The following is a 14,705-nucleotide window of genomic DNA, read 5'->3' as shown; positions in this document are numbered from 1 at the left end:
TATGAATTTATAGGGAGAGTAGCAACCTGTGGCTCCGAGAGACTGAAACAAAAGAGAGCTGACAGGCTAAAATGATAAAGAGAAATAAAGCAACAAAGTGGAAGGGAGGGGGGGAGAAAGTGGAGCAAGTGTTGCATGACTAAAATTAAAAATGCTTGTGTAATTTGAAGTGAATTGATCTGTGGACTGCTTCCAACTAAGATACATGATGTTTGAATAATTTAAAATCAATTGACTGTGAAAAAAGCCATTGAAAACTTTGAAATTCAGTGGAATGATAATTATTTCATTCCTTAATAAATGCAATTTTGTTGCTTTTTGTTTTATTTGTTTGCTTGATCTATTTTAAGAAGTTTATTTTGTTGCCAAGAATTGGTGTGTGGGGAGGACGATGTCATATAATTAAACTAATTACCCCTGGTGAACAGGGTATGTATGAAGGACCTTGAAAGATTTCAGTTGGCTGCTTTGGGAAGTTTACCAATGTACATGCTTCTGTTTGGTTTGGCAATCTCTGGTAGCTCATAAGTATTAGTAAAATTTCCCACCCAGAAAGGTCATGCTAATACTGCCAAGTCTTTTAATCCATACAGCCCCACCAGTAGACTTTAATTTGATCATTTTCTCTTCCTCCCGACAGCCATTCTGTTCTCTTTTTTGCTCCAGTATAGATGACTATTTTGAGATAATTCAGTTGACTCTTTGCCCCCACCTCCACTTTTCATAACTCAATTTAAACCCAGTTTATCTCCTTGTCCAGAAATCCATATGGAGAATATTACATAAACTATAAACCTGATGAGATGAATGCAACACTTCCAGCCAGATGCAATTTATATTAAAGGTTGCCATTGTAGAAAGCATTGTTGTAGAAATTTCTATCGTGTTTCAGAGGAGAAGAAACTGTAGAAAAGATCATTTGGAGTTTGCAACTGGAGTTAATTATTTTCTTATCTAATTTTGGCTGAGTTGCTTCTACATAAAAAGGTTTAAATGAAAGAAAAGTTTACAGACAGCGGTTCTTAAAAATGCATTGTAGCCTGCGAAGGAATTCCAATTAACCTTTACTTTGTCCTGGAGATGTAAGGGGCATGACACAATACAGTTTATACCACTAAACAAAATGAATGATTTAGCATGCCTTAGACTGAATATTGAATGTACTGTTATCAGCCTTATCTCTGTGAGCACAACCGACAGCAACTTCATCAAAAGTGGTTGGTGAACTTTCTTTCTTACAATGACATAAATCATGTATTATCATGGTGAAACACACTATATGTTACTTATGCAGGTGATCATCATGATGGAAATGGCACATGGTTTTTCTTCCTCCATAAACCGAAAAGGTTTACCGAGCATTTTTTTTTATACAATGTTGCCCCACAATCTGATGAACCCTTTCTAATATTAGCCTTTCAACTCGTTCCTAATGTTCCCTTGCCTGTCTCCCCCCTCCCCTCCCTCCATATTCCCCTTTCCTCTCCAACCTGGTGGCCTTTTCAGCACTAGCTTGATGTTATTTGAAGCTATCACTATCAAGATTGCTTGAGTTTGAATTTTCTATCTGCCTTCAGAGAATACATTTGGTAAATAAAATAAGTTTGACCCTTAAAAAAAATGGGGGTATAATTTAGCATTTATTGCCTCCCGCTGAAGTTAGATTTTACCCCCAATTTATTGCAGATGTTTAGATTTTTTTTTGTAATTTTATGTGACCAAATCCCTATAAAATAGAGTATATTCATGATATGAAAAGCAAATGTTTAAATAATGTTTATGGCAGTGTTTAAAGAGTAATAATTTAATTGTTGAATCCACCCGATTTTGTGTTTTGTTATTCAAATGTCCTTTGGGGAAATAAATGTAACAATAGGTTGAAATATTTTTGGTAATTATCACACAAACAGCTGTGGCTTATTATAGGAAATGCGTAAGAAGTAAATAACTGCTGCAGTTGCCTCAGGAGACAATGTTGGCACTAGAGCTTTAAAGACTCCTATAAGAGCTTTAATCGAACATACAGTATTCCGTTATTAATCTAGATAGCCAAATTCGTTCTGATCTAGATGAGGGAAAAATGGAAGAGGAATATTCAAAGGAAAGAATGAATTAATGAATCTGAATTGACCTAAGCCAATAAGGTTGTACCATGATCTGGCTCCATGTTGTCCAATTAAGCTACCTGATAAAAATCCAGGAACTGTAGATTACCTGTTGTGATTGTTAGAAAGATTTGCAGATCTTCCGTGGCATCGCTCATAGTGATCTGGAAATGTCCATAAGAATAGGGTTGTTATGCCCAGTAGTGTTTACCAGGGACTCTGATTCATTGGCATGGGATGCCCTGGGAGCATTGGGAAGGTGATCCAGAACTGGGATGGCATCTGAAGGTCTAGCAGTACTTTGAAGGAGCCCCAGGGTCTGAAGCGCAGGAAATGGTAGTACAGGAATACTGGAGACAAAGGTTCTGGGAATACTGGGAGTGGGTTCCTAATATCTGAGATAATTGGGCAGAAAGGTCTCGTGGTCCAAGAGCATTGAAGTGGTTCTGGGATCAGAGATCACTGGGAATGCGATGGGTTTGTGAGCACCAAAGAAGTCTTTGATCTAGGATTGGTGGGGGAAGGGCCATAGTCTCAGGAGGAGGAGATTCTGGCATGCAGCAGAACTGGGGAGGGAGTGATGTGGCATTGGGGAGGTACAATCAGGCATTACTGGGGGAAGGCAGGTGAAAGGGACCCAAACTGCCCTTGAAATCAATGGAAATGAAAATTAGGTAGTTTCTATAACGGGCGGCCAAGCCACAACGTCAGTTTTACTCCATAGTTTTACCAATCTAAATGTTTACTTATATTTTCTTATTATAAATGTTGACATGAAATGTGTTACAGGAAGTAACATTTGTGGACAGGAAATATATGCCACATGTAAGATATTTAATGATATATATATAGGTGTTTGTGTTCTAAGTCAGCTGTTGTGATTGTTATAACGGTGTTGGTGCTCCAGGTTATCTGTTTGAATTTTTAGAACAGTCTCACTGTATGACATAAGAATTTATGGAGGCCTGAAACTGTGAGTTCATATTCCTTGAACCAACAACCAAAAAATTATAATCCTTAAACCTCTGCACTATAAAACTCCTATTTCTTGCATTCTTGCACCATAAAACTATTTTGTGAGGCCCCACGCTGTAAGTTCTTATCCCTTGAAGTCCTTTACTAAAAACGCAAACAATATAATGTTATATTCTACACCTGTATCACATAGCTTATATTAAGCCCTGAGAGTTAGATTAAATGAGCAAATGACAAGTTTGTGCTGAGTGAAGGTAGGAAAGGAAGTTTGGCCTAAGTAGGATTTGGTGGTGGTTGCTGTATTGTAAGTGCGAAGGTGTAACTAAAGGCTGTATGCGGATTGTGTCGTTTGTTTACAGTAAAAATGATTACATTTGCTGAATTGTGCTGATTACGCTGTTTGAATTGAGAGTTATTCTAAGACAAACCGAGTGAGTCATAAGGTTGAAACCTATAAAAATTGGAACTTGGTTTACAAGTGAGAAGATACTTGAGCTTTGGAAGGCTGGAAAGTGAGTTTCTGTTGAAGGAGGGTGAGAGAGGGAGTTTGACCTGAGTGGTAATTGATGGTGGCTGTATTGTAAGTATACTGGTGTAAGTATACGAGTTTTAGAATTAGAAGGCCGTGCCTTACAAACCAATTGGAATTCTCTTGAGGAGAATAAGTAAGATTACTTGAAGATAAGTAATATTAATTTGCAAGAAAAACTCACCATCAGATATATACCAATACCATAATTTGCTCTCAGTGAATAACTACTTTAATCTCAGAATAGTTTGTTTATGACAATGAACCTTGAGATTACTTATTGTGCTATAATTCTTTGAGAATCATTCATATCCTCTTTACAGAGCACTCTCACCTCATCGGTATGAATTGCTCAAGCCAGAACCTGGCAAGTGATAATCAAAATTCAGTTGCAATGTGAGCTTGGTCAGGTACTAAAATAGTGTCTTCATATCGCAGCATGAGCTTGCAAACAAATTTCCTTTCCTGCCAATATGGTATTAAGGATCAAGAGTTCTGATACTTCATGGTGTGCAAGAACACATATCCCACAATTGCCCACTTTCAGCCCACAAGTTTCTGCCCATTAGTTTTAATGGGTGTAAAATAGCAGTCTGGGAGTGTGCAGTTTTTTGATAAACTCCTAGCATGTGCTAAGGAGAAATGCATTGGAATTTTTACCCCTAAAATTCAAAATCTCTCTCAGCTATGTCTAGACTACAGGGACAAGCTGGCTTTTTTGTACTTTAACAGGATTTATGTGCATTCTGTAGAGCACAGAGATAGTGGTTATGAAGGGTTGTATAACCAAGAACAGCTTTCTTTTAAACAGGCCAATGGAAGAGTTAAGGAGGAGATTTTGGAAATGTAACAAATAATTGCAGTTGTTTGAGAAAGCCAGTTTCAGAGAGTTTGAAAGTGATCAGGTAGATCTCCGTAGTGACATGAAGGAAAACAGCACTTTTCTATCCATGAGCCTCATAAGAACAAAAGAAATAAGAGCTGGAGTAGGCCATACGGCCCCTCGAGCCTGCTCCACCATTCAATAAGATCATGGCTGAGCTTCTACCTCAACTCCACTTTCCCACCCAATCCCCATATCCCTTGATTCCCTTAGTGTACAAAAATCTCTTATGTTCTTTTGTTCTTAATCAGTCCCTGCCTCTCCAAATGCCTGTAGATCCTGTCTCTCAGAATACCCTCTAACAACTTACCCACTACAGATGTCAGGCTCACCGGTCTGTAGTTCCCAGGCTTTTCCCTGCCGCCCTTCTTAAACAAAGGCACAACATTTGCTACCCTCCAATCTTCAGGCACCTCACCTGTAGCTGTCGATGATTCAAATATCTCTGCTAGGGGACCCGCAATTTCCTCCCTAACCTCCCATACTAGTTATGCTAATAGATTTGTCAAACACGATTTCCCTTTCATAAAACCATGCTGACTCTGCCTAATCATATTATGAATTGGCATTTTGGTTAGGGAGAGAAACTCATATTTCTCTGCTATTTAGTAAAATAGCATAACATTTTCAGTGTCTACATTTTTCTTGGTGTTTTGCTTTTCAGAGGACACAAGAGAAAGAAATATGAAAATGAGCAATTAGATCATGGCTGATCTATACCTCAACGCCATTTACCCGGCATTGTTCCATATTCTTTGAAACCCTTACCTAACAAAACGCTGTCGATCTTAGTCTTGGAAATTTCAATTGACCCAGCATCCACAGCCTTTTCAGGAAAGAGTTCCAGATTTCCACCACTCTTTGAGTGAGAAAGTGCTTTCTCATTTCACTCCTAAATAACCTCGCTCTAATTTTAAGATTATGCCCCTTTGTTCTGGATTCTCACAAAACTGGAAATAGTTTCTCTGTATCCACCCTAACGAGTTCCTTTATCATTTTAAACAGTTTGATTAGATCACCCCTCAACCTGAAAACATGTTCGAGAAAGTACAAAATAAATGTAATCACCAGGGAAAGTCTTAAGTTGTCCATTGAATATGGGTTAAAAGGAGCCACGAAAAACATCTGATTTCCTTTCAGTTAATGATCATCTTTTTTGTTACGCAGATGACACAGGAACAGTATTTGACTCAACGAAACAACATCCAGACCTCAGAAAACCAATATGTCTACAAATTCGGTATTTACGGCTGGCGAAAGCGGTGCCTTTATTTTTTTGTCCTCCTTTTGATGATTCTGCTGCTGGTGAATCTCGCTCTGACAATATGGATCCTGAAGGTCATGAATTTTACAAAAGTAAGTAGCCCTTCAGAAAGCTAACAGGAAAGAGAGGCTTTGTTATATATGAACAATGCACAGTGATTTCTTTGAAGAATGGCCTTCTATTACATGGGCCATCAGGTGAAGATGCCGAATTAAAAGTTGTCATTTAAATGAAACAGTTCAGCCTGCTGATAAGTACTGAAGAATTTCTGTACAAACTCTCACTGTGAGGAATGTACTGAGATATTTTACAACTCCTTACATTACATAAAAATGAAAGATTTTACCTTCAATCTCACTTGCTGAAATTGTTACCATGAGTTCAGATAATGTAGACCATACTGTACCAGTGAGAACCAAGCATATGCTCGCCCATCAACGTGACCTCTGATACAATGATAGAGCAATAATAAAACCACGATTTTGCAATTCAAGGCTTTGTAAAACAATGACACTTTGAAAATTAAGATAGGAACATAAGAAATAGGAGCAGGAGTAGGCCATATGGCCCCTCGAGCCTGCTCCGCCATTCAATCAGATCATGGCTGATCTTCAACTTCAACTCTACTTTCCCGCCCGATCCCCATATCCCTTGAATCCCCTAGAGTCCAAAAATCTATCCATCTCAGCCTTGAATATATTCAATGACTCAGCATCCACAGCCCTCTGCATGAAGAAATTCCTCCTCATCTCAGTCTTGAATGGCTGACTACTTATCCTGCGACTATGCCCCCTAGTTCTAGACTCTCTAGCCAGGGGAAACAATCTCTCAGCATCTACCCTGTCAAGCACCCTCATAATCTTATATGTTTCAATGAGATCACCTCTCATTCTTCTAAAATCCAGAGAGTATAGACCCATTCTACTCAACCTCTCTTCATAGGACAACACTCTCATCCCAGAAATTAATCTAGTGAACCTTCATTGCACGCCTCCAAGGCAAGTATATCCTTCCTTAGATAAGGGAACTAAAACTGTACGCAGTACTCCAGGTGAGGTCTCTCCAATGCCTTGTACAATTGTAGCAAGGCGGCTATTTTGATGCAAGTTGAGCCATAGCGATCAAGACCACAGCTAGAGGAGAGGGTTGAGCAGGGAAATTGTCGTTGGAAGGCATACGTTAACCAAGCTTGTAATTAACGAAGCAAAATTACCCAAAAAGGAATGGGGTTGTTGGGTCAAATGTATTTTTCCCATTCCCAAAATGTTCTGAGGTAGATTTTGACTGTGGGTAGGTTTTGGCCGGCTGCCTGATTGTCTCAACAGTAAGTTTGGTCAGTCCATTTTGAGGGCCAGGCACTCATCAGCATAAAGCTGCAGGTGGATAATGAGCTTCCTAGGGCAACCTGAGGCTGTGAGCTGCCACAATATCGGGCGACCCGGCTGGCCTCCGGGGCCATGTAGAAGGTAGGTCTGGGGGAGTTCCATTCTTAGGAGGGGGAGAACTCGGTGTAGAAGTGGCCCTGGTTGTTTTTGTTGAACCCGGAGGAGCACTCCTGGCCCCAGAGAATTAAAACTTACCTTGTGGGCTGCTCTTCACACCAGCTGAAACTGTGTGGCGCATGCACAGTTTAGCTGCCTGCATACCGCTCTCTGGAATTCTCTTCCTAAACCTCTCTGCCTCTCCACCTTTCCTCTCCTTATTTAAAACTCTCCTCAAAATTCATCTCTGTGACCAAGCCTTTGGACACCTCTCCTGTCCTCCCTTCCTTTCTTGGCGTTTGCTTTCCCTCGGCTTATCTATGAAGCACCTTGGGACATCTTTAACATTGAAAGCACAATATAATTCCCCTTTAATTCCTTCTTGATTGGAACACGTTCCTCCCTGTTTTACGCTGTTGATTTTGGCTTGGTTTCTTAGCTTGGTTCCTTATCCAAAAAATGGTAAACAGGATGGTGATTATTTGCATTTAATTAATGACTGCTCCTGAGGAAATGAAAGGTGGCTGAAGCCTAAGCTGAGTCTGCAAGGCGGAATTGATTGTATATAATATGAACTGATTGCTGATAATTAAAAGCCTTGACTGTGCCCAAATTATTTACTTCTCCAGATTAATGTCGCTTATGATTAATGATGTTCTGCGCATTATTTAACTGTTTTCAAAAAGTGCCTTAATAGAGAAAAGGAATCTGTAGCTATTTGTATAAAACTTTAATTAGTCAATACTGATGATGTCTTTAAAGGGAACACTGCTAAATGCAGTTAATGCAGTTTAATTGTGTATTGTTAATTACCTGTCCCTGTGGACTGCATATTTTTTGGTGTGCTGAGCCACGTGCTGATTCATTTCAGATGACACAGATTTTGTTGTGCAGCCTTTGCTCTATTGCATAGATGGACCCTGCAGACTGTTGTTGGAACTATTTTGTAATGCTATTGTACATGTCCCAATTCCCTCTCATTGATACTGCTGAATGACAGTTAATCCAAATCCTTCCCAGCTGCTCTATCTTTTTCCTCGGCTTGTCCCCATTCTGTTTCTCTTCTCCCTCTCTCATTCTCACTCCCGCATTTATCATCCCCGCCACCTTCCATTCTGGTTTAATTTTCCAGAGCTTCTGAGGTAACATCGTAGCCCACGATTGCAGAATGAATTCAAAATAGGTCTGTCCTCCGACAAACCGAGGCAACCCATGTTATCAACCCATTAGCCATTTCACCTCATAGGAAAATCAAAAAAATCTATGAAAACAGTTGTGTGTTACAAAGAAAATACATGTTGGGGGAGATTGGATTCAGTCAAATAAACCTGATGTGAGGTGTTCATCTCCATAAAACTTACACCGGCAAAAAGGGTGGGTGAAATTCAATATTCATCAGCATTCAGTTTTTGAAGATCAAACACTTCTTTGGGCAACCTGGAAGCTGATGTACAAATTGTTAACTTTGCTAAATATAATTCAAAATGGCGGTGCCTGTTACCCTAGCTCCTCCGTGTAAATGAAAATGTTCTGCTGTCATTAACCGAGATGAACCACTAGCTGGTTGAGAAGCACTACCATTTTGAGCTGTCTTCTGAGGATCAAAGGGATGCCCACTGCCACAAGATCACCTACGTTCCCTCCCCTACTACTCTCAGATCAAACACCTGCTCCATAAGAGATCAGGAAAAACCACGAAACCACCAGTCATTTCCCAGTTTTCATTACACTATTTTGGCTCTTGTATCTGACCTCTCTTCTTTGCTTTTGCGTCTGTCAGTTCATAGAAACCGGTCCAATCCCTGCCCACCCCACCACCCATTAAATTGAGGTCTCTTCTAAATGTTTTAACAGAGCAGCTCCTTAGGTTTTACATTCATGTTAGGAAAAATATAGTTGCCAGGCAAGATGGAGGAGCAAAATTAAATGATCTTCATTTATTGATCCTATAATCTAGCTTATAAATAATGGATATCTTGGGTCAATAAACATCTATAACGTAATTTTAGTTTTTAGGTGATATCTATAAACCACCCAGTTTCACTAATCGTTCAAAGCATTCTCAGATCTTTTTAAATTACACTCTTATTGAATATCCCAGTTGACCCCCAACTCACACAATGTGTTCTTTGCTCTACAGTGCATTATCTGATAGCAGCCCAACACTGTTTCCATGCTCTTTGCTCTTTTGATCGCTCCTTATCCAAATCATCTTAGCAGGAAACACAGTTGCAGGGTGGTCGAGAGCCTGCTAGTACCAAGTGCCAAGGTTTGATAAAGCTATGCCAGTGAGAACGACAATTATTTATTTTCACTGAAGCTTGCTCAGTGTAACAGAACAGGTTTGGTGTTGCTGCACTGTTATTATAGTCATCCTGTTCCAGTTGCAATATGTTGTCAGCAGAATGGGGCCTGTCTTTGCAGCTGGCGATAGTGAAGAATCAACATTAGGTAATGAAGTAGTAATGGACTGGCAGTCACTGTACTAACTCATAAGTGTACCCTTATAATGTGACCAATGTCTTATCTGTAACCTATTAATAGGTACTCCTAGTCAATCTTTTTCTGTCTTACACACAGTCTTTCAACTTCAAAAATCTCTCTCACAAACACAATCTCTCCATCTTTTTCTCTCAAAAATTGCTCTTTCCCAATGTATATCCATCTCTCCCTCTCACACACACACTCTCTATCAAACTCTTTTATTCAATAATCAGTCTCACCCTTAGACAATCTCTCCTGCTTTCGGACTACCTCACAATATCTCTCATATTATCTCTCTCTCTCATACACACTAAAACTCTCCCTCACTCTGTTTTATCCTGTTCATAAAATCTTTCTTTGCTCCCCTGAAACAGTTGTGTGTACTAGGTGAAAACTTTGCTAAACCAGGACATCTGGCCACTTGTCATTAGGGAACATCCCAAACACTCTACCCCAAATGTCGGATTCTTTGCCTGATGTAAATACCAACTTGCATTATTTTCAGGCCAGTCAATGGGAAGCCTACAACTGTGTGTGATTATCAATTGTTGGCATTGCAATCTTGAAGATGTAGCTCCATAAAATGATCTGAACTGCAATATGGTTTACATAGAATTACATAGAATGTACAGCAGAGAAATAGGCCATTCGGCCCAACAGGTCCATGCCGGTGTTTATGATCCACACAAGCCTCCTCCCTCTCTACTTCATCTAACCCTATCAGCCTATCCTTCCATTCCTTTCTCCCTTATGTGTTTATCTAGCTTCCCCTTAAATCTATGCTAGTCGCCTCAACTACTCCGTGTGGTAGCGAGTTCCACATTCTAACCACTCTCTGAGTAAAGAAGTTTCTCCTAATTCACTATTGGATTTATTAGCGACTTATATATACGGCCCCTAGTTCTGGTCTCCCCCCCAAGTGGAAATATCATCTCTACGTCTACCCTATAAAATCCTTTCATAATCTTAAAGACCTCTACCAGGTCACCGCTCAGTCTTCTCTTTTCTAGAGAAAAGAGCACCAGCCTGCTTAATCTTTCCCGATAGGTATAACCTCTCAGTTCTGGTATCATCCTAGTAAATCTATTTTGCACCTTCTCCAGTGCCTCTATACCCATTTTATAACATGGAGACCTGAACTGTTCATAGTATTCCAAGTGAGGTCTAACCAAGGTTTCATACAAGTTTAACATAACTTCACTGCTTTTCAATTCTATTCCTCTAGAAATGAACCCCAGTGCTTGGTTTGCTTTTTTTATGGCCTTATTAACCTACAACGCTACTTTTGGTGATTTGTGTATCTGTACTCCCAGATCTCTCTGCTCCTCTACTCCATTTAGACTCTTATTATTATCCAAGCAGTAGGTGGCCTCCTTATTCTTCCTAACAAAACGCAATACCTCACACTTATCTATATTGAAATTCATTTGCCAATTACGCACCCATTCTGCAAGTTTATTAACGTCTTCCTGTATTTTGTCATAGTCCTCCTCGGAATTAACTATACCCCCCAATTTGGTGCTGTCTGCAAATTTTGAAAGTGTGCTTCTGATTCCCGAGTCCAAATCGTTTATGTAAGTGGTGAACATTTGCCAGTGATGCTATGGTTACCCTGAGGTTTGTGCATCCCAATGAAGCTACAATCACCTAGATGATACAAGGTTTCTCATTCTGTCCACGACAGTGTTGTCCAGATAGTTATCAAGTGAATTGTATTCTTTTATCTCTCGATTTGGGCTGCTGGTCCTTTAGTGCTCTGAACCACCGAGCACTGGAATTGGAAGTGCCTGCATGTTGTAAGGAGAACTAAAATATATAATTTTATTAAAATATAAATGCATAATTGTATAAAATGTATAATTTTATTAAAATTATATTTGGAGTTGCTCTGGGTTAGCACATTGACCTTCATATAGATGAAACTCTACTCTATCTATTGGTTGCAAGGGTATCACTTTAAATGAACTTGTGTCAATCACAGAATCATAGAAACATTACAGCACGGAAGGAGGCCATTCGGCCCATCGAATCCGCGCTGGGACTATGCAAGAGCAATCCATCTAGTCTCCTCCGCCCTATCCCCGTGGCCCTGCAATTTTTTTCTGTTCAAGTACTTATCCAGTTCCCTTTTGAAGGCCATGATTGAATCAACCTCCACCACCCCCTCGGGCAGTGCATTCCAGATCCTAACCACTCACTGTGTAAAAAAGTTTTTCCTCATGTCACCTTTGGTTCTTTTGCAAATCACCTTAAATCTATGCCCTCTGATTCTTGACCCTTCCGCCAATGGGAACAGTTTCTCTCTATCTACTCTGTCTAGACCCGTCATGATTTTGAATACCTCTATCAAATCTCCTTGCAACCTTCTCTGTTCCAAGGAGAACAATCCCAGCTTCTCCAGTCTATCCACGTAACTTAAGTCCCTCATACCTGGAATAATTCTAGTAAATCTCTTCTGCACCCTCTCTAAGCCCTTCACATCGTTCCTAAAGTGCAGTGCCCAGAACAGGACACAATACTCCAGTTGTGGCCGAACCAGTGTTTTATAAAAGTTCATCATGACTTCCATACTTTTGTACTCTATGCCTCTATTTATAAATATCCCGTATGCTTTTTTAACCGCTTTCTGAACCTGCCCTGCCACCTTCAACAATTTGTGCACGTATACCCCCAGATCTCTCTGTTGCTGTACCCCTTTTAGAGTTGTGCCCTTTAGTTTATATTGCCTCTCCTCGTTCTTCCTACCGAAATGTATCACTTCGCATTTTTCTGCGTTAAATGTTATCTGTCCTGTGTCCGCCCATGCCACCAGCCTGACTATATCCTCTTGAAGTCTATCACTATCCTCCTCACTGTTTACTACCCTTCCAAGTTTTGTGTCATCTGCAAATTTTGAAATTGTACCCTGTACACCCAAGTCCAAGTCATTAATATATATTAAGAAAAGCAGTGGTCCCAGCACTGACCCCTGGAGAACACCACTGTAGACCTCCCTCCAATCCAAAAAACAACCATTCACCACTACTCTCTGTTTCCTGTCATTTAGCCGATTCTGTATCCATATTTCTACTGCCACCTTTATTCCATGGGCCACAATCTTGATGATAAGCCTATCATGCGGCACTTTATCAAACGCCTTTTGAAAGTCCATATACACCACATCAACTGCATTGCCCTCATCTACCCTCTCTGTTACCTCATCAAAACACTCTATCAGGTTAGTTAAGCACGATTTGCCTTTAACAAATCCACGCTGGCTTTCCCTAATCAATCCACACTCGTCCAAGTGACTGTTAATTCTGTCCCGGATTATCGTTTCTAAAAGTTTCCCCACCACTGAGGTTAAACTGACTGGCCTATAGTTGCTGGGTTTATCCTTACACCTTTTTTTGAACAAGGGTGTAACATTTGCAATTCTCCAGTCCTCTGGCACCACTCCTGTATTTACGGATGTTTGGAAGATTATGGCCAGTACCTCCGCAATTTCCATCCTTACTTCCCTCAGCAATCTAGGATACATCCCATCCGGACCTGGTGACTTATCTACTTTAAGTACAGCTACCCTTTCTAGTACCTCTTCTTTCTCAATTTTTAGCCCGTCTAGTATCTCAATTATATCTTCCTTTACTGAGACTCTGGCAGCATCTTCTTCCTTGGTAAAGACAGATGCAAAATACTCATTTAGTACCTCAGCCTTGCCCTCTGCCTCCATAAGTAGATCTCCTTTATGGTCCCTAATTGGCCCAACCCCTCCTTTTACTATGTGTTACTGCTTACATGCCTGTAGAAGACTTTTGGATTCCCTTTCATGTTGGCCGCTAGTCTATTCTCATACTCTCTCTTTGCCCCTCTTATTTCCTTTTTCATTTCCCCTCTGAACTTTCTATATTCAGCCTGGTTCTCACTTGTGTTATCAACCTGACATCTATCATACACCCCTTTTTTCCGTTTCATCTTACTCACTTTCTCTTTTGTCATCCAGGGAGCTCTGGCTTTAATTGTCCTACCTTTCTGCCTCATGGGAATGTGTCTAAACTGTACCCGAACCATCTCCTCTTTAAAGGCCACCCACTGTTCAATTACAGTTTTGCCTGCCAATCTTTGATTCCAATTTACCCAGGCCAGATCTGTTCTCATCCCATTAAAATCCTAAATCTCAGTCCATTTCCCAGTGTGTATAAATCCATAACACAGAACTGCCCACAATTTGGCAAAAATAGTCAGAAAGTTGGCAGTCTGATACAGAAAGGTCGTAAGGCTAATTGTGGGAAATGGAAAGTCACACTAGTGCAGTAGGGGATGCTCCTCTGAGATTGGGGTCATTGCACATTATTGGGGCAGCATGAAAGAAACTTAAATCTGCAATTAGCCTGCATTATACCTGACCTGGGAATACCTGCTGCTGAAAAAGTGAAAAGATGTTCCATTCGCCATCCCCTGCTTCAGTGAACACATCATCAGACATATAAATTATGTTAAAAAAATAGTAAAGGAACAAGATTAACTCTTCCATTTTAAGTCATGGATTTATAATTTAACTTATTATTGTTTTGCTCTAGTAATATCTACAAGAACCATAATAGCTTTGAAAGATTCTGTATTTTATCTAGCATTTTCATCTGCTGATTGATGAACTCTATACCTTTTCTGAAAATACTGGTATAAGTATCACAGTTTGATCTGAGATCGCTGCAGTTTTCACACATGCTCCTTACACAGCGAATGTTGTCATCGATCACTGATTAGATACAGAGCTATCTTGGTTTTCTTTTCAAATTAAACTTTTTTATTCAACTGGCAGTTTACAAACATTACAATGCAAAATACAAACACCCAGGGATCAACTTGTACAACAGGGAAGGCAAACAATAAAAAAAAATCCAGAACTCTTCAGTGCAATCCATCTACAGAACTTAGCACACCATCAGTTCTTTAGAATTGAAGTTTTGGACATCAGTCTGTCAGGTTTCCACACTGCACGTGG

The 14,705-nt window shown here is 40.0% G+C and overlaps 1 protein-coding gene across 3 annotated transcripts in view; it reads left to right on the top strand.

Annotated features, from left to right (window-relative positions):
* The window catches only part of sgcd (sarcoglycan, delta (dystrophin-associated glycoprotein)), a 151,710-nt gene that overhangs the window by 13,535 nt on the left and 123,470 nt on the right, over positions 1-14,705 (top strand). For all 3 annotated transcript variants that reach the window (XR_010965638.1, XM_067996107.1, XM_067996108.1), the window contains exon 2: positions 5,660-5,848. Coding sequence is in view for 2 of the 3 variants with exons in the window: in XM_067996107.1 (XP_067852208.1) it covers positions 5,660-5,848 (189 nt within the window). In the remaining variant the exon portion in view is untranslated. The remainder of the gene's footprint in view (positions 1-5,659; positions 5,849-14,705) is intronic.

This window comes from Heptranchias perlo, chromosome 14 (assembly GCF_035084215.1).
Source record: "Heptranchias perlo isolate sHepPer1 chromosome 14, sHepPer1.hap1, whole genome shotgun sequence".
Taxonomy (NCBI): domain Eukaryota; kingdom Metazoa; phylum Chordata; class Chondrichthyes; order Hexanchiformes; family Hexanchidae; genus Heptranchias; species Heptranchias perlo.
This window is presented reverse-complemented; position numbering and strand designations above follow the sequence as displayed.